Raw genomic sequence first — 18,369 nt, 5'->3', positions numbered from 1 at the left:
CTTATTCAGTTCACAAATACTTTCTATACACCAACAATCTGACCACAGCTATCTTTTTAAACCAAGGATTTGCTTGCTTGTTCACTGCACTAACTTAGAAATGCTAATAATACTTTCTCAAACAGATATTTAAGTATACACAATGTCATACTGCTTTATGTGCACAATAAAGATGCAGTGAACGCCAAGTTGTCCTGCTGCTGCATTGAATCCATTCTGAATGCAGTTATCAGTCAAGTCATAAAAGGTCAGTGAGCTTTCAGCTGCTCACACACGCACACACACACACACACACACACACGCACGCACGCACACACACACACACACTGTGAAGAGTAATAACTGACAGGTTCAAACATTTTACAGAGTTTAACATAAATCAGGAAATTCAAAACTCAATAGACATAAAACAACAACATTTGTACAGTGTCAAAAAACTTTCTCTCACTTTCTGACACACACAATACCACACAAAGCCTTTAGGAAAGTGTTTAATACAGATTTTTATTATCCTCTCTTACAATTTACATACAAACTCAAAGACATTTTGGAAAAAGTGTAGTCAGAATTAGATGAATAGATTAATACCACTCTCATATCTGTCTGGTATATGAAGCTACAGCTGCCACTTGGTTAGCTTAGCTTAACAGCTAGTCTGGCAACAAAATCCAGCAGCTCTAAAGCTCACTAATTAATTTGTTGTATCTTGTTTGTTTCATCTGTACAAACTGAAGTGTAAAGCTTGCTGTTCCCTCTGTTTCCAATCTTTATGCTAAGCAAAGCTAGTCGAATGCTGGACATAACTCTCGGCAAGAAAGCAAAAGAAGTGCATTTCCAGAAGTCTCTAACAGTCAAAAAGGGTCATATTTTAATTTACAGTTTCATATCTTTGTAATGATATTACAATTAACAGAAGGAAACTGTAAGCTAAAGAAGCCGTGAGAGTGACATATTGTGTTGACATGTGTGCCAGGATTTAAGTGAAAATTACTTTTGCATCCACAAAGTAAAGCCATTATAAGCCTATATGACACCACTGCTTACATGCTTTCCTTTTATCTTTCCTCAACTACACTCAGTACAAACAGGGAAGGGAAGAATTTATGGTGGGAAACTGCAAATGTATTTATCTCGCTCCACCTTGTCTTGCTGTTGGCTGTCTTAGAGGATATGAGGAAGTGGAGGAGAGAATTCAAAAGTTGAATTTCTTTTAATAGTTTTAATTCTCAGGGCACAGAGCTTCTCCTGTTGAACACCCTCTTCGATAAAACCCCTGAGTAAAGGGGCGGCGGCATCTTCAGGAAGGAAATGGAAAAGCCCACCTCCCCTGAGCTGGAGTAGACGCTGCCACTTCCTCGTTCGCTCTCACAGTCCCAGTAGCTTCCCTCCTCTTCCTCCACCTCTTCCCCCTCGTCTATTTCCTCCTCTTGCTCCTCCTCAGACAGCTCCTGCTTGAGCTCCTGGATGCCGGAGTGCAGCTCCATCAGCTGCCGGATCAGAGCTTGGTCCTGGGAACGCATCTCCATCTACAAACATTAAAACACATCTGTTTAGTTTTTATTTTCATACATTTAAAATATACTGACTGATGAGCAGAGAGGAAAACGGACATTCAAGCCCACATATAATATGATAAGGGAAATAAATCATCAGTGAAGAACCCCTAAAGGAAATGAAACTGAAAAATATCAAAGAGTTTCTTGCCTTTCCCCAAAAATTTCCAGCTGAGCGGGTTCAGGCTCAGTGTGAGACCACAGCCATTTCATTGGAGCATTGCCTTCTTTCAAATGCAAATGCATCATTCTGCCATTCTCTTTCCTCCTCTTTTTTATGAGAGGCTGTCTAATTGTCGGCATTGTAAAATAAGATATTCAGAACTCCACCAACTTCAGAGTCCAAGTTTGTCCTAAGGATTGAGGAATGTCCGAAACAAAAAACCTTCTGGACCGATCTGCATTTCTTTTCTCTGTTAATTACAGCACCAGGCTGAGACTGGGCTCCGGCTGAAAGATGCTGGTTTTACCGCCTTTGTCAACACTTGGAGGAATGAGAGAAGAAACTTGAACTTCTATTTGAAGGAGTTGGAGACGTGGGCATGCTGGACCCCACCTCCTCAAGCCAAACACCAGCCCTTTTCAAATAGAGTGCTGCCCTTTTCTTTACTACTATCCTGCAAACCATCCCAACCAAAAATGTCCACATTTTTGTGTGGAAAACAAAACAGCATAATTTTGTCAACTGTAAATGAACCTTGAAACTAAACTTTTAAGCCAAAAAGTGGTCAGAAAATGATAATTTAAACATCTATATTTTCATCAAAAGCTTGAGAGCAGCTATTAAATGGACCTTGAGCTTCATCCTGGATTTTGAAGATTATAGATTGCCCTGGGAATCTGCCTTACAATGCTAAGTTTCTCAACTCAACTGAAGCTGGTGATCATAATAGTTGATTGGAAATAATATTTTAATAAGATCTGTGTTGAAATACAGTGAATTCTACTCGTCTTAAAACAGCAGGAATTGTCATTCATTGCTGTTACACAGAGAGTCGTTATCAACCAACCAGGGGGCCCCTGTTTTTACATGTTGTTTTGTCCGGCTCCTACTTACACACGTGCTCAAGACACTCGGTTACCATGACGAGCTGTCTGGGTGAATGCACTAAATGCAGAGTAATATATTAGGCCATGACAATAAGGCCAACACAGAGGTGCAAACAGACACACACACTCTCTCACACACAAACACACAGAGCCTCTTTGACTGGAGAGGATGGTTTAAAAGGGGCTGACATTGTAACAACATGACCTACATGCAGCGTAGGAACAAAAAGGCAATAACTTCCCACAGGAAAACATTCAGAATCACCACGGAGGTCATTTTGTTGGGGTGGCAAGTGACTTGAACTTCAGCATAACGGACAATAAAATGTTTTTACATTATTATTATTTCATTATTTTTGGCTGAAAGATTCAATTCAACACTGAAACTTACAAGTCTGCTCTTAACTCTGGAGATTACAACAATTGACTCAGAAGCAGTGGTGGAAGAAATATTCAGATGCTTTACAAACTACACCACAATATAAAAATACTCTGCTCCACATAAATGTCCTATAGCCTTTTGCTGTTTACCCAGAGTCTGCTGAACAAGTTTGACTTTATCTCTCACTGTGGCTGCTGCAGTGTTTTTTTTTTTGTTATGGTGTTTTTCTAGAGACATACAATGTTTAATTATGAATTGTATTTACTACGTGACAACTACGACATAATGCTAAAGTATGACATAACAGTGGCACAAGTAGAGAAAATCATCAATGTTAGTGAACTGACTCACTGATGTTTGTTACATACATAGAAATTTCAAAGTTTAACATTATCTAAAATTAGCTGCTATAAGCTACTGGACTTACCATACCAAGTAAATCTGTGGCAGCAAGTGAGTGTTATAGAACTGAGCGAGGGTGCGTTTAAATGCTCATGAATAGTGAGATCTTCTTTTAAAAGTTACATAGACTCACTATCAAAAGTAAAAGTACTCATTATGCTTCACAGGCCTGAAGGTCCTGGAAGTGAATTTGTTTTTTCTTACAAGATAATTATTTTAGCACACATGTTATTTATTATTTTGAAATAGTGAAAAACAATATTTTTTCTTAACTTCAGGACTCTGAGTCCCAGTATACTACATAGCTGTGCACACCTCCAACATGATGGGTATGGAGGGCCTTTAATATATAATAATGCATCATATTTATAATTTAGTGTTTGTATGTAAAATCAATCTGACTATAGCTTCTACATAAATGTAGTGAAGTAAAAAGTACAATATTTAACTAACTAAGCAAAGTACACATATAAAGTTACACCTCGAATTTATACAGTACTTGAGTAAATGTACTTGCTACTGAATAATACAGTGATATGGACATGTAGAAAAAAGAGTGAGAGGTGCTGGTCTTACCAGTTCCCTTCGCAGCCAGGCCAGTGCACTCTCTATGTCCAGTTTTCTGCCTTCCCATCCCGCTGTGCGCCCTTCACTGAGGCAGTCAGTCCTGCTCCGAGGATCCCTGCATGCACTCTGCCCTGCTGGTTTACTGTCATCGAAGGTGGAGGTCTTGCAGGAGAAGTCCCGCAGTCTGGTTAGGACCACTTCCATCATGTTAGGTCAGTGATATCCTCAATTTGTCTCACTGGGTTCCTTCTAGACCCTCTTCTGTGTCTTGAGTTGTTGTCAGCTGTATTGCAGATGTAGCCTCGTCTGATCTCTCCGTCTCTTCTGTTATGAGATCCCTTGCAGTCCTGACGACTTATGAGGAACTCACTCTCTCTTTCATCCACACTCCTACGCCCCCACCACCCTGCGCTCTCTCTTTTCTTGCTGTCTGTCTCTCAAACATTACACCCCATGCAGCTCCTTGGCAAAGTGAACCGGCGTCACTGGAGTGTGAATGTGAGAGAGCAGGTCTGACGTCGATGCATTGTCCAGATGCCTGACCAGGAGCTGTTTACCACTTTTGGGGCCTTTTATCAGACGCACACACACATACATGCAGCGATCATTAGGATGGAGAGAGTGGGGAGGAGGCGGGAGGTTTCCACGGCGACAAAAGTTGTGTATAAAATGCCTGGACTTGCAGTGGTCCTGGTGTGTTGTTTTGCCTGTTTAAAGAGGATGCACTTGCAGACACATGCACACGCAGCCCTCTAAAGAGGATGCACTTGGAGATACACAAATGTGCACATGCAGCCCTCTAAAGAGGATGCACTTGCAGATACACAAATGTGCACACGCAGCCCTCTAAAGAGGATGCACTTGCAGATACACAAATGTGCACACGCAGCCCTGCAGTGTAAGTAGAGCTATCATGATCTGGTGAGTGACCCGTTGCAGGGCCAGGATCTTAAGAACACGGTGAACAGCCATGTGTAACTAACCATTCTCGTGCCATTTCCCCTTCACTCTGCAGCCCCTAGCAACCCAACTGCACCATCTATTCACACACACACACACACACACACACACACACACACACACATACACGCTGCCTTGGCAAACCAAACACAGGCCCACTTTTTGGTAGTCCACAGACGGCATCGACCAAAATAGCCCCACACACTGAAACCTATTTTTAGAGTCAAACTCACTCCACTTTTAGACCTATTCAAGAAAACAAACATCACGACTCTCAAAAGGAATAAAAAAAGCTGCATTTCTCATTATCTCATGGTCTTAATGCTGCTTTCAAAAAGGGCAGGGCACTGATGTAAGGTGTATGTGCTGTAACGTCACCAGTTGCCTTGTGAATGACTGAATGAATATATGATTGACATTTATATTTGTGCAAAAGGCTCTCTTTTCATGTTCTGTCATTCTCCATATCACCATTGTTATTGAATGAAAAGGGCAACACTTTACACTATGGTACACAAAATTGTGAGAAGTTACTATAGAACGAGTGAGGAACGAGTGAGGAACGAATCAGGAACGGCCTGATAATTAATTAATAAGTAGTTCTTGAATGTCTCAGAATCGAGGACTGAATAGATGGAAAGTTATTAGAACACAGACTGAGAGATACTATTATAATCAGAAGCCGTTACATAACAATTAGCTAAAAAAAACTTTGAATCAACATCCTGACAACACCTTCAGTAGTAGTTCAGCAACTGAGCAGCATAAAACTAGGACTGATTAATTTCTCTTGACTTTTACTTACCCTGATTACAGTTAAATTATTTACAATGTACAGAGATTTAAACAATTGTCCATCCATCCATCCATCGTCAACCGCTTATCCTGTGTACAGGGTCGCGGGGGGCTGGAACCCATCCCAGCTGACATTGAGCGAAAGGCGGGGTACACCCTGGACAGGGGTTTTAACAATTGTGACAAAGTAAATTACGTGTGATCAGGAATAATGGTGTTATAGTTGTACAATTACAGCTGATATTCCTCCAGAGTCTACGTGATAACTGTCCTTGTAACATGTTTATAGGATTGTTAATAAAGCTTTTATCAGATATTTTTATATGGCTGATGACATAAAGGCCTGATTTGTAACAGACATGTCATTTTATGAAATTGCTGCATTTTATTAGCATTGTGAATCCACATCAAATTCCCTCAACAGCTGTTAAGTTCTATAAATAGACAGTCTACTAAGTTGTGCCATGAAACCATGGACCACTTTACTTGAGGGGAGCACATAAAGGGCAAGTAATGGTCAGGTAATCATAAGTATATCATAAGCATGTAGCTTAAACCAATGCCAAACACAACGGCATTTGTAGCCTCAGTCACTGAGCAGAAACATAATAGAGACAAATATAACAAATATAAATAGACAAATATATAAATGAGAAATGATGATAATTATATATTAAGCATCCTGGATGTTAAAGACCTTCAACCTGAAAAATACAAAAAATTCTGTATCAGTTCCCTCTTCCCGGGACAGATGTCTAGGACATGGGACTGCAAACACTTGCTGTAAATGGTTCATTGTCGCCATCTTGTGGTATATTTTGAAAACAAACGTTAACAACTGGTAGTTGTCTTTTATCAATCTATACTTTCCACAGACCATTCATTCATTCATGTAACCTAAGCTGGGTAAACATTACATAACATGTAACATGCCGTGTTCTGGCATGTTGAGCACTGTTAAATAGTATTGGTTGTATCATCTCAACATGCTATTTAAAAACCTCTGGTATGGTTCTTTAAGCTGGAAGTAGGCCTATGAAATATACATCCCTAGATCCCCTCCAGATGTGTTTAATACAATAAGAAATATACTGATGTATCTGATTTGGTTTGTCTACAAAAGTTTAATGTCCTAGTTAAAAATAAATTAAAAATACACCTAAAATATTTTTAAGTTTGGAACACAAGATGTCTTCCACTTAACAGAAAAGTAAATTCTTTTCAGGTTTTAAAATCTCAAGTTTCATATAGGACCAGGATTCGTTTCCTTGTGATGTCAAACAAACGCATGTCTTCAGGTACAGGTGTTTAGTCAGATTAACAAGGAGTCCAAGTAGTGATCTTCTAGCCTACATTAATAGGAGACACTATGGCCACGTCCAGACCACTGCGAATCTGATATTTTCCAGTTCTGAATTGGGCCACTTCCATTGTGGTCGAAATCCGATACAGATCGGGTCTTTTCAAATGCGACCTGAGTCTGGACTCTCAGGTTGGAATTGATGCGACTTTGACGTCACTCTAGAGCAGCTGTTGTCTATGGTGTAATTTCTGTGTCACAGTCCTGCTGAAGACAGAGCCGCGGTGAACGTAAAACCTCCACAAAAAGCCATTATTAAACATGTGTCTCTCTTTCTCCTCTACCTTGCTATCATCTGCTCACAGATTCCTTTTACACCTAAAATCAACCAGACCACGAGCTCTCTTCTGAGTTGTGAGCATGCTATTTGTCAGAGCAGACACAGTGGGGAGAGGGAGAGGGAGTGAGTTGTGGCAGTAGCGTTGTGCAGCGCCAGAAACCGTAAAGAAAAGAACAGAGAGTTGTGAGCACTTGTCATAATTTGGGAGAAATGTGACCCGGGAGAGGACAATGAAACACGGGAGTCTCCCGTGAGCTGACAGGTGTCGTGCCGAAAAGTGATCGTCCGCCGAAAACTGATTGCCGTCTGCTAGAGCTGTATTGCCCAGTCTCTTCAATCACTTTCTGGCAAGTGAAATAGCCTACTGCATTTTATGGGTTGTATTGGCCATTTAAAGGTATTTTAAGAGGTAAAAAGTAGCTACTAAATGAGCTATAATCTGTCAAATATAACTCTTCTGAATGAAATCAACTAATTTCAGGGCAGAAATAACCTTTCAGTCAATAACTTGGTTGGTAGGCCTACTCAGCAAGTAAAATAATGCAGAGCAATAAGGATAATTACAAAATTGTTTTCATTTTATATCTAAGTTGGCAGTAAGTCATGTTAATTAGGCTACAGTCCGTTTTCCAAATATAAACAAAGATATTACACATAGGCCTACCAAACATCAGTTTTCGGCGGGCGATCACTTTTCGGAACGACACCTGACCTCTATGCCTCTGTTTACTTCTGTAGCCTGCAACAGCGTGCTGCGTGTGACGTCGTGTTATTCTTCTGCGCATGCGGGTCACTTTCAGGCCGCGGACAGTCTGATGTGGGCCACATTTAAGCAATAATGTGAACTGTCAAACAAAACAAAAACTCACAATTAAGCATTAAGGCCAGCAAAATCCACTTTACACAGATGGGATCAGGTTACTCACAGCTTTAGGTAACATTTTTCGATTTAAAAATAGTATGAGCACAAAATAATGGCATTAAACGCCTGTATTCTTATTGTATATGATTTATAAAGGCCGACCTATATTGTATTTGTAGGCTTCCTGTATTTTTATTTTCCTTTCTTTGTCTTTTCTTTTCTTCTTTCCGTTTTAACTTTAAAAAACTAAAAAAAATAAATAAAAATAACCTGAAGATTGTTATCTAAACTGAGACGGAGTAAGGTAATTTAGACAAAGCCTGGAATCAGAAATGAACGATCATGTGATAATACACAAGGGAAAGAGCGCACGGCACTTAGTTGGATTGTATAATCATGGAGTGCCGGCTGGCCAAGGGAGGTGGGCGGGGTTCTCAATGAGCTTGGTTGTTTTGTCAGCAAAATAAGCCTACCCCTCCCGGTGTTGATAGGCAGTGCTAACTCAACCAATTAATTACTGAAATTGTGAATTTATCTTTAACTTTAGGGGCTATTGTCAGTAAAACATGAACTTGACAACCTGTTTATGTGCCCGTCTCCTGCCACCCTCACCAACCTTTTGCTGAGATATTTGGTATCTTTTAAACTTCTATTGAACTTCTTGGATCGCTGCAGGGCGTCACCTTGTCTCTCATCACTCGGCCACAGAGGCGTTGCAGGCGGCCGTGAATTTGCACACGGTGCACCCGGTGGGGATCACAAGGCTGCATCACATATTTGGTTGTTTGCACCCAGACTGATTTTAGAGGATGTGCATCCGCTGTTAAACACTTTTAAAGGGACCTAAAGGAGATCACAACAAGAAATAGAAATTTAGTTTGGACAAACAAAACTAAAGATTTCTCTGAAGTATTAATTATTAAATCTAAGTTGTTTTTAGCATGTTTTTGTTTTAGTCTGGACATTTTATCTGATTATTCTCCAAGACGTCAGTCATGTTCAAAAAGAAGAATCCAGAAAAAATGTCCCTCGTGCCTGAAGTGAGGAAGACATACACTGAGGGAAGGTAAACTTTTATTCTTACATTTCTGCTTTATACAAAGTTAAATTGGAACCGAAGAGCTTGTGATTGTCTGTCTGATTTTTGAAGTGTAATGAAAACATTTCTTATCCTACATGTTTGCAGTCATTGAGGTTTAGTGAAACACAAACCTTTACGTAAAATATCCACTGTGAAAGCAAAAAAACACTTTTCCTCATTTATGGTCGTTGTGTTGTTTTACTACTGGTTTTCCACACGGGACTAGTCTGGGATCTGCTGGGACTAGCAGTGTGCAAACGTGCAGTTCAGTCAGCTCATAATCAGGCGTTATAGTTTGCGGGGGAAGAAAAAAGGGGAAGGGAGGGAAATGACTAAAACAGAGAAAAGATGAGGCTGAAGTAACCAAGTTGTTAAATTATTACCTAGTTGCTACTTAGTTGAATTTTAATTGAATTGCTGTAATTGTACTGTTGCTGGTGGACAAGGGAAGCTCGATGTGGATCCAAAACAAAGCTGTTTATTTTAATTAACATTGCATGTAACTACATTTAGTAATCCTAATGGATTTAGTCAAACTTCAAGCAGGTTAAGACAATTACTTTTTCAACTCACAGACCACCGATTTTTCTGGTGTACAATTTTAGTTTATTTAGAAAGTGTATGTTGGGATAAACACTCCAAGTGTAAAAAAAGTGTATTATTTGACACTATGTTAGTAAAGCAAGAGAATTAACAAACACAACAAACTAATAAATTCTGCACAATGTGTAAAACCACGAATACATTCTGTACAAATGTCTAAAACTTAAAGTATAAAATACCTGGAAAAAGTATAAATAAAATAAAAACAAGCAAAACAAATATTTTAAACACTATACATAACACCGAATCTGTATAAGAACATCCTATTTACATTTTAGATTTACATTACATATTTACAGTTTAGATCTTTTAATCTGTTCCAACCACTGATATTGACTGTGCCCTGCCTTAGAGGCAGGGTGACCACTGGCAGGTGAAGGTGCTGATGGAAACAAAAATTGGAGTTGCAGCAGGAAAAGCTTTGGAAAAATCTGTTTCTGGGCTGATGGCTTTGCCTGTGGGGCAGCAGTGACAGTAGCTTCAGCTTTCCACTTTGTCTTCGCCTGTCCTGCAGTGCTTGGGGGCAGGTTGTACACATGTTTAGTGCAGTGTGTTTGGGGAGGAGCAGCAGGGCGGATATTGGCAGTTGGAAGGACCTCAGAAGCCAGAGGAAGAGGACCAGGTAGATGAATACCCTGCAGGAGCAGTGTGACATTCTGCCGCTTAACCCGTTTATTATGCCACTGGATGAAGGTCGTTTGATTGACCTCAACCAGCTGGAGTGTAGCGCTCTGCATGATGGCTCCATTACCCAGAATTAGCTGCCGGATGTTGCGGTAATCTTGCAGGATAAGAGTCCATCTTGTCAGGGTCCCACCCTGTCCTTGCTTTTTGGGACTCTTGTGTAAACGACAGAGTCTAACAAATGGTTTCCACCAAGCAGCAGCAGTCTGGCCATTGGCCAGGGGAGGCAGTTGACCCCAGTACACACAGCTTCAGGCTCTCCACACCAGCAGTAAACTCTGCCTTTTTCTTGGGAGACCTGAACTTTCCTGTTATGAGCCTATCCTGGTGCCGGGCAGCAAACACCAACCGTTGCTGGTCAAATGGCAACAGGTTCTGCAAAAGGCCTATGATGGTGCTGACCTGTTGGTTGCTCAAAGTCAAACTATAGTGTAATACCAGGCACACCCTCCTGCTGCAGGTGCACTCTCTTGGACCGGTGTAGAAGGGTAACATCCTCTGGATCCCACTCGAAAATGCACACAGAGAGGTGTACCATTAAAAATGGGGTATAGAGGATGGGCGTCGGTGGTACAACAAGCTGCCAGTTGCCGCATGAAATGATAGATATTCAGACGGATGTTGAGGTCTGTCCATCCACCAAATCTTTTCTGGAGTTTGGTCTGTCCACCAGTCTCCATGCAACAGCCGGTGTCCACATAAAGCAGCTTTGGAGGAGGCATAGCTGCCTGGCTGTACCTTCTGATGAGGTCTGCCACCATGACATCCAGACCAGGTCCTTCCTGTGCTGTCAGCACACTGATAAGGATCTGACCCAGCCCAATTGCCTGGGTGAATACTACGCTCCTCAGACAGCTGACCATTTCATTTTGCCAGACTTTATAAGCATCTAAATTGCCACTTATTATTCAGGGTTTAAAAAAACAACTAAATAGACTAATTTAGTTTATTTATGTCCCCGATTAAAACAAACCCCCTTCAAATCTACTCTCTAAAAGTTTGTTTTTCTTTTAAAATATCCAGCAATTTGTTACTCTGGGAGCTTGTGATGGCATTGTTAAACCGTTTTGTTTTTCTTTGTTATCAAAAGCTCAACAGCTAATAAAGTATGTGCCTTTACTTGATTGTATTTATTCAGATTTTTTTTTATGTACATCCAGTGCTCCCAACCAGGTGGCATTTCAGATGGACGGCACCAGTGGCGTCAAGCATTGCCACGACAACAGCCATGCGCAGGAGGATCGCGAACGAGAGAAGAAATTTGCCAGGAAGAGGTTGTATGTGGTATCTGTCATCTGCCTGATTTTCATGATCGGTGAAATCCTTGGTAAGTCACTGTGTTTCTCTCATTTTCTTTTGTCTGTAATCCCAGAGTTTCCATTACCCGATCACTGCTCCAACGTAAACTATAACGCCTGATTATTAGCTGTTGGAAAGTTCTGATAAGCTCTCTCTCTTTGCAGGTGGGTATTTTGCAGGCAGTCTTGCGGTGATGACAGACGCTGCCCACCTGCTGGTGGACTTCACCAGCTTCATCATCAGCCTGTTATCCCTCTGGCTCTCCTCCAGACCTGCTACACACAAGCTCAGTTATGGCTGGCATCGTGCAGGTACAGCACTAAAAATTATATATTATCAGACACTGTCATGTGTAGTGTGTGCTGAATCACATGGGGGTTAATAGTTTTGGGACCTAGTAACTTGCCAGCAGACAATTTTTGTGGACAATTTCTATAATCTAAAACTAGAGACACTTCAGACCTTAAGTGCTAATTTAGTTGCTCTCTGCATGGAATATGTTAATGCCTAATTGGCCAATATTTTACCAGGTCATCAGTAAAATGTTAAATTATTAGAGCTGAACCAATAATTGTTCCAACTTGAATGTGATGTGTACAGTTTTCTTAGTTACTGTTCTAACTTTCAAGCAGTTCTACTTGGTGTAATTTGGAGTTGGAAGGCCTGTCTTCTCGAGCAGCCTCCAGTCAGTGTTTGACCACAGCTCTCATTATTTTTCCTGATTTATTCTCCTCCTCATCTCTTCACCCATGCAGAGATCCTGGGTGCGCTGCTGTCAGTTTTCACCATCTGGCTTGTAACGGGAGTGTTGGTTTACCTGGCTGTGGAGCGCCTCATCAACGATGACTACACAATCGAAGGCACTATCATGCTCGTTACCTCTGGTTGTGCTGTGTTGGCTAATATTATGTGAGTAAAAGTACACACTATCAGCACCATTTGAATATTTATTGTTGGATTAAAGCCAATATAGAGAGGAGGCATGGGATGCTAAATCCAGCTTCATGGACCTTTTTTGAAGAAGTTTGTCATAGCATGTTGTCAAAACTCCTTGCATTCTCAGAGCTGATTAGTTTCATACTTTAAAAGTAATTTGTTCCTACTCTCGACACAGCATGGCCCTCACCCTTCACCAGTCTGGACACGGCCACAGTCACGGTGGTCTCAGCTCTCACGGGCATGGCCACAGTCACGAGACAGGAAAAAAACACGGTCAGACCTCAAACCACAGCCACTCAAATGATAACCATGTAGACTTGGAGCAAAAAGGGTCCAGTCATGGTAGGTTCCTACTCATTATCACTTTCTTCTCAAATATGATCAACGTTGGAAACAATGGAAATATTAACTGTTAAATTCCCCATGCGCAGTATTCTGCAGCATAATTTATGCACTGCGGGGGGCATTGCACTCCATTATAATTACATCATAATGGAATATATAATGAATTTTTATCCAAAGTTTACTTATCTTCAGGGCATGGATCTTACCGAACTACTGTGTTTCAGGAGGGAAGGCTCAGCAGGCCAATGCGAGTGTGCGAGCGGCCTTCGTCCATGTGGTGGGAGATCTTTTACAGAGCATCAGTGTGCTTGTCAGCGCCATCATCATCTTCTTCAAGGTTAGGAGTCTCTTTAGGTGTGCGCAAAGGGTAGCAAGTCTTACAGAGTTAAACTTAAGTGGAGTTGAGGAGTACAGAGTGTGAAATGCATAAAGGCATTTTAAAATTGGTAAACTACAAGACAGGTATCTTTTCAGTGTTTTTAAAATTAAAAATATTTTAGAAATTAATTAGAAATACAAATAATGCACCTGTATAATATTTTCAAATTTAATTTTCAAATTATCTTGTATAACGATTTCTTTCCCAATAAAGCAATAGTAACCTGAGAAACATACATTTTACTGCATCTGTTCATATTGGAGCAAAGCAGTAACTTCCAGATCATGAAATAAATTGTCAAAATTGAATCAAACATTATCTAACACAAGACAGCATATTACGGTGAATCCAAGCAAAACAAATCTGGGCACATGGCTAATCCAAGTAAAATAAGCCAATAGACTATGGAGAAAAAACAATAAAAGGGGCACATGCCACATTTTCATTATAGTAGGAATATTTTCATTCTGTTGTTTTGCCTTTATATACATTAAACATTTGACCAAACTTCATAAAACTTGACATAGTAATTATTAGTATTTGCGATTTAGAGATTCAGAGAGCGTCCGCTTAGCCTAAAGATTAAACCAGTTCTTTCCTTGATAATATGTAGTCACATTATTACATTACCTATTATCAGTCATAGTTACCCCTGAATTAGCTGATGTTGTTGTGATTTATTTATTAGTGTTTTGGCTGAAATGTGGCTGCTGTTGGTGTGAGGATGCTGCAGCATACAGTACCGTACCTCTCATTTATTAATTCCTGCATTATTTTTAGCTTCCAGCCTTCCACCGCTCTGTATTCTCGTTGATTAAAAACTCACTGGAGGAATGTCGAACAACTCAAGGCTGTAGCTGTTTGCAGCAGGAAAGATGGTCCCGCCTTTTCTGTCCACATGCGGTTTTATTGCTTGGCGTCTTGTCTGCAGAATGCTCAATGATTAAGTGTGCTGCAGATCCTCTTCCTGGGCTGTCATTACAGCAAAATTACGAGCTTCTCTTATGTAAGAAATACTAAATGAATTGTCACTGTCCCGTGTCCCTTTTAGTGTTGGGCAGTAAGTTCATTTCTTCTGGGTAACCAGTGCTTAAAGGATAACTTGGATACTAAAGGAAAATATGAAATACTCATTACAGCCCAAATTACCAAGATCAAATGAATTATTTAACCACACATATGATTAACATGCCTGATAATACTTTACCTTGATTTTCTGTTTCTGGGTTACTTGTTTCTTTCAGCCAGAATATAAGATTGCTGATCCCATCTGCACCTTCCTGTTCTCCATATTTGTCTTGTGCACCACCTTCACCATCATGAGGGATATTCTTATTGTTCTGATGGAAGGTATGGCTGTCATTCCCTGGCCCTAAAAACATTGACAACATACAGTGTTAGCAGCTCTCTGTCTCACTCATTAGTTTTCAAAGTTTAAGCTCCACCTTTTATCTGTTTTTTTTTTTTTTTTTTTTTCATCTGCGTCTCAGGTACTCCAGCAGGGGTAAAATACGGCGAGGTGCGGGATGGTCTGCTGACAGTGAAGGGAGTGACAGCGGTCCACAACCTTCACATCTGGGCCCTCACTATGAACCAGGCTGTACTGTCTGCACACGTAGCCATAGGTGAGAAGAAACGTCTTCTCTTGTGAAACTATGAGCTGCCTGCTCGATTCAACCATATTTTGTCTTTATAAACTGGTGCCAATTGAAACCATACGTCATGAATGAGTCAAAACACTGTCAGTGGGTGCATCAAAATACGTTTTCTTTCTTTGGCTGACATTCATATGAATTTGAAAGAATTGTTCTAATTTCAGGCTGAACTACGAGTGACAGGGCAGAACGCCCTTTATGTCCAAATGACTGTATATATTTAAATCCCAGTGTGTAGAAGTTTTGACATTTTCTCTTAACTTATTCCAATGGCATTTTTTTTGTGTTTGTACTAAATGGAAGACAGAAAAAAAATTAGCAACAAAGTGAAACACCTAGCTGACCTTAACTGAAATAGTAGGTTTGTCTGCATCCATAGTACTACTGGACAAACCCTCAAAATGGATGCAGTTCTGTTAAGTTGAGGCATCAAAATGACTTGGGTTTAGGAAAAGATCATGGTTTGTCTTAAAATAGGTATGCTAATGCAGGAAGTTATCTCAGGGGGCGTGTCGTGTAGTAAAGTCGTTGTGCGGGACTGCAGATAGACCCCTCTCGATATTTTTCGCAGGAGTTGCGTGAAACCAAAAATGCTAATGTTGCTTTTTGTCTGCTGGATGTGTAAATAAATAAACAATGAGACAGAGTTAAAATGGTCACTTTACAGAGAATACTCTTGGTTTTGGAAACAACATAGCCTTTCCTCTGGCACCAACCTCAGGCATTTTATTTAGACTCCAAGAATAGCAGTTGTCTCTCCCCTTTGACATCCATCAAACAATTTTGTTTTCTTGTGTATAGCACACAGACTCTTTCTATTCCGTCAATGAATCAGTATAACAACCTCAAGAGGCTTCTAGTGTGCCTCTAGACTTTTCTTTCTCTTTTCTTCTGCAATGAAACTGGTGCTGAAAAAGTTTTAAGTCGCATACATTTATAGTATAAACACAAAGGATGATATGACATGACATGAGGGTAACATTTGTTTATTGCCGTTTCCTTTGTCTCTGTCTCTCCTCCCCAGATGAGTCAGTGGATGCTCAGACTGTCCTAAGAGAAATGACACAGGCTTGTTTCTCCTCCTACAACTTCCACTCTGTTACGATTCAAATGGAGAGACAGGCCGACCTGAAGCCTGGATGTACCCTGTGTGAGGAACCCAAGATGTAGGAGCATGCTCAGATTCTCTGTCTGATCCTGGCACAATAAGGCCAATCTATGCTTTAACTGCTTTAACCTCTGGTGATAACACTATTTTGTTGTTCTGCATTGCTCATTGGGCCCTAGGGTCTTATTGTGACAATACCAAAGTGTCATGACTGCGCCTTAAGTGCCTTTTGTGTTGACATTCCCGAAGAAATGTTGATATTGAAATAACAGTGAGCCTAAATGAAAGACAAGCTTTCTTGACTGAAATGATTTTTAGAAGAAAACCTCCCCTTGCACATCCTCATGTGAAGTTTTAACTTATTTAAAACTTTAATATTCACAAGTTCTCTTTTCTTTTTAAGTATATTCATGTTGAGACACACACATTCCTTGTCCTCAACACATATTGGAATTACTGTGTTTGTTTACCTTGTGACGTCGTAAATACAGATCAATAAATGATTTCCATGCATAGACTGTTACACCAGCAACCTCAGAAGTACTGTATGTGGAGAGCATGAAGTGTATTTTAATACATTATCCAAATGCCTTTCCACTGCCTTTTGTACAAGTTGTAAGGTACAAGATGAAATAAAAAATTCCTTTTTCAAATACTCTTATGAGTCTTGCTTTCAACATCTGATTTAAAGTGTCATAAAATCCTAAATGACGAAGCGCTGTATCCGTTTTAAACTCTTACTGCCAGCCCCAGTTGCTGGGCAACAAACTCACAAATGGATCCTTTGTCTAGAAGGGCATTTTGATCCCCATTAATGGTCCCCCACCTCTTTGACCTTAGACCAGCTTGTGTGATTATTTAAAATATACCTGGGCGGCCATTTAAGGGGACCAGGGGCCTCTGACATGTTACTGACACATAAGTGTTTACAGCTCATTTTAGTTTGACCTTCTTCTACCCTGCTGTTTCTTGCAGTAAGAGCTATGGGTGTCCTGAGCTACTGTAGCACTCTCAAAGGCTTCATTAATAATGACTGACAAAGAGCTTGCTGGTGCCCTTTTACTTAAATATCAAAATTTTAACCATTTCATTCATGGTGTCCACATTTGGGTTAATGTATCATGGTTACCTATTGTACTTTTTCAAAATGTGATGAATTGTATTACGTTATAATAAAACAGACATTTAACAAATATGAACATAAATAACAATGCAAAAGTGCATATTACAGTGTGAAATGACAACTCATGACTGCTTTGCGGGTTTTCACGTGAAATAAGTATTGTACTCATGTACTGTAAACTAAAACTATAAAATCTGTTAAATTTGGTATGATATGTAATAAGTTAGATTATTCAATGTGAAGTTAGATAAGGATAAAAATATGCAACTGGGTTTCTGTATACATGTAACTACAGTTAGAAATACTCTGTGTTTTTCCTCTATTCGTTTCTAAAATATGTGTTTAATTGTTAGTTTCCAATAATTGAGCTTAAATACATAACATGCCATAAAAAGCGTAATATTCCATAGTTAAATAATTTAAAAATAAAACAGAATTTTGTAGAAAATGTAAATGGATTTCAATTTTAGCACAATTTTGGGTAATAAAAAGAATCTTTAAAAATCTAGAGAAAGTTTTTAAAAATTCATGCATGAAAGGGTACTATTTTTCCTGTGGGTGTAATGTTTGGCTGCATCGGTGATCCACTAGTTGGGTGCTGCTTCTATAGGGGTTTTAAATGTACTTAATGAAGCTACATGTAGAATTTACATTTGTATGTTTTTTAATTTTGATATTGCTTACCCATTAATTTGGAAAGACAGATCATTTATGCCTTTTTATGTTGTTTTTTTAACTTTAAGAAATAATTAAAAACATGTCAGTAACAAATAAAAACCTTAATTAGAATAAATACTCTAAATCTAAATATACATAGTACCTGGAAAAACGCTATACAGTCTAGTCTAGTCTATAACATACTGTGTGTGTATATGTATAAGGTGTTTCATTCACACACAAACACTCCAATAGCAGTGAGCTACCATGCAAGACTGGCAAATT

The 18,369-nt window shown here is 39.7% G+C and overlaps 3 protein-coding genes across 4 annotated transcripts in view; 1 reads left to right on the top strand and 2 right to left on the bottom strand.

Moving 5' to 3' along the window:
- The window catches only part of zgc:114119 (Mediator of RNA polymerase II transcription subunit 30-like), a 69,196-nt gene that overhangs the window by 36,849 nt on the left and 13,978 nt on the right, over nucleotides 1-18,369 (bottom strand). The window lies entirely within an intron of this gene.
- Nucleotides 489-9,050, bottom strand: LOC123976375 (protein FAM167A-like). Its single transcript, XM_046058490.1, has 3 exons — nucleotides 8,828-9,050; nucleotides 3,964-4,661; nucleotides 489-1,526 (listed from the first exon to the last, which is right to left on the bottom strand). Exons 2-3 carry the CDS (start codon nucleotides 4,159-4,161, stop codon nucleotides 1,227-1,229), a joined length of 498 nt encoding a protein of 165 aa, XP_045914446.1. The 5' UTR covers nucleotides 4,162-4,661; nucleotides 8,828-9,050; the 3' UTR covers nucleotides 489-1,226.
- Nucleotides 8,783-16,959, top strand: LOC123976368 (zinc transporter 2-like). 2 transcript variants are annotated; one of them, XM_046058478.1, is made up of 10 exons: nucleotides 8,783-8,845; nucleotides 9,198-9,277; nucleotides 11,740-11,906; nucleotides 12,043-12,189; nucleotides 12,634-12,787; nucleotides 12,993-13,159; nucleotides 13,387-13,499; nucleotides 14,786-14,891; nucleotides 15,032-15,166; nucleotides 16,221-16,959. In XM_046058478.1, the coding sequence occupies exons 1-10, from the start codon at nucleotides 8,798-8,800 to the stop codon at nucleotides 16,364-16,366; spliced, it is 1,263 nt and encodes a 420-aa protein (XP_045914434.1). In that variant the 5' UTR covers nucleotides 8,783-8,797; the 3' UTR covers nucleotides 16,367-16,959. The 2 variants fall into 2 exon arrangements, with proteins under 2 accessions (XP_045914434.1, XP_045914435.1); XM_046058479.1 differs by lacking the exon at nucleotides 8,783-8,845 and adding an exon at nucleotides 8,895-8,960.

The sequence above is a fragment of the Micropterus dolomieu genome, linkage group LG09, assembly GCF_021292245.1.
Source record: "Micropterus dolomieu isolate WLL.071019.BEF.003 ecotype Adirondacks linkage group LG09, ASM2129224v1, whole genome shotgun sequence".
NCBI lineage: Eukaryota > Metazoa > Chordata > Actinopteri > Centrarchiformes > Centrarchidae > Micropterus > Micropterus dolomieu.
Note: the sequence above shows the minus strand (reverse complement) of the source record. Positions and strands in the feature narration are given on the sequence as shown.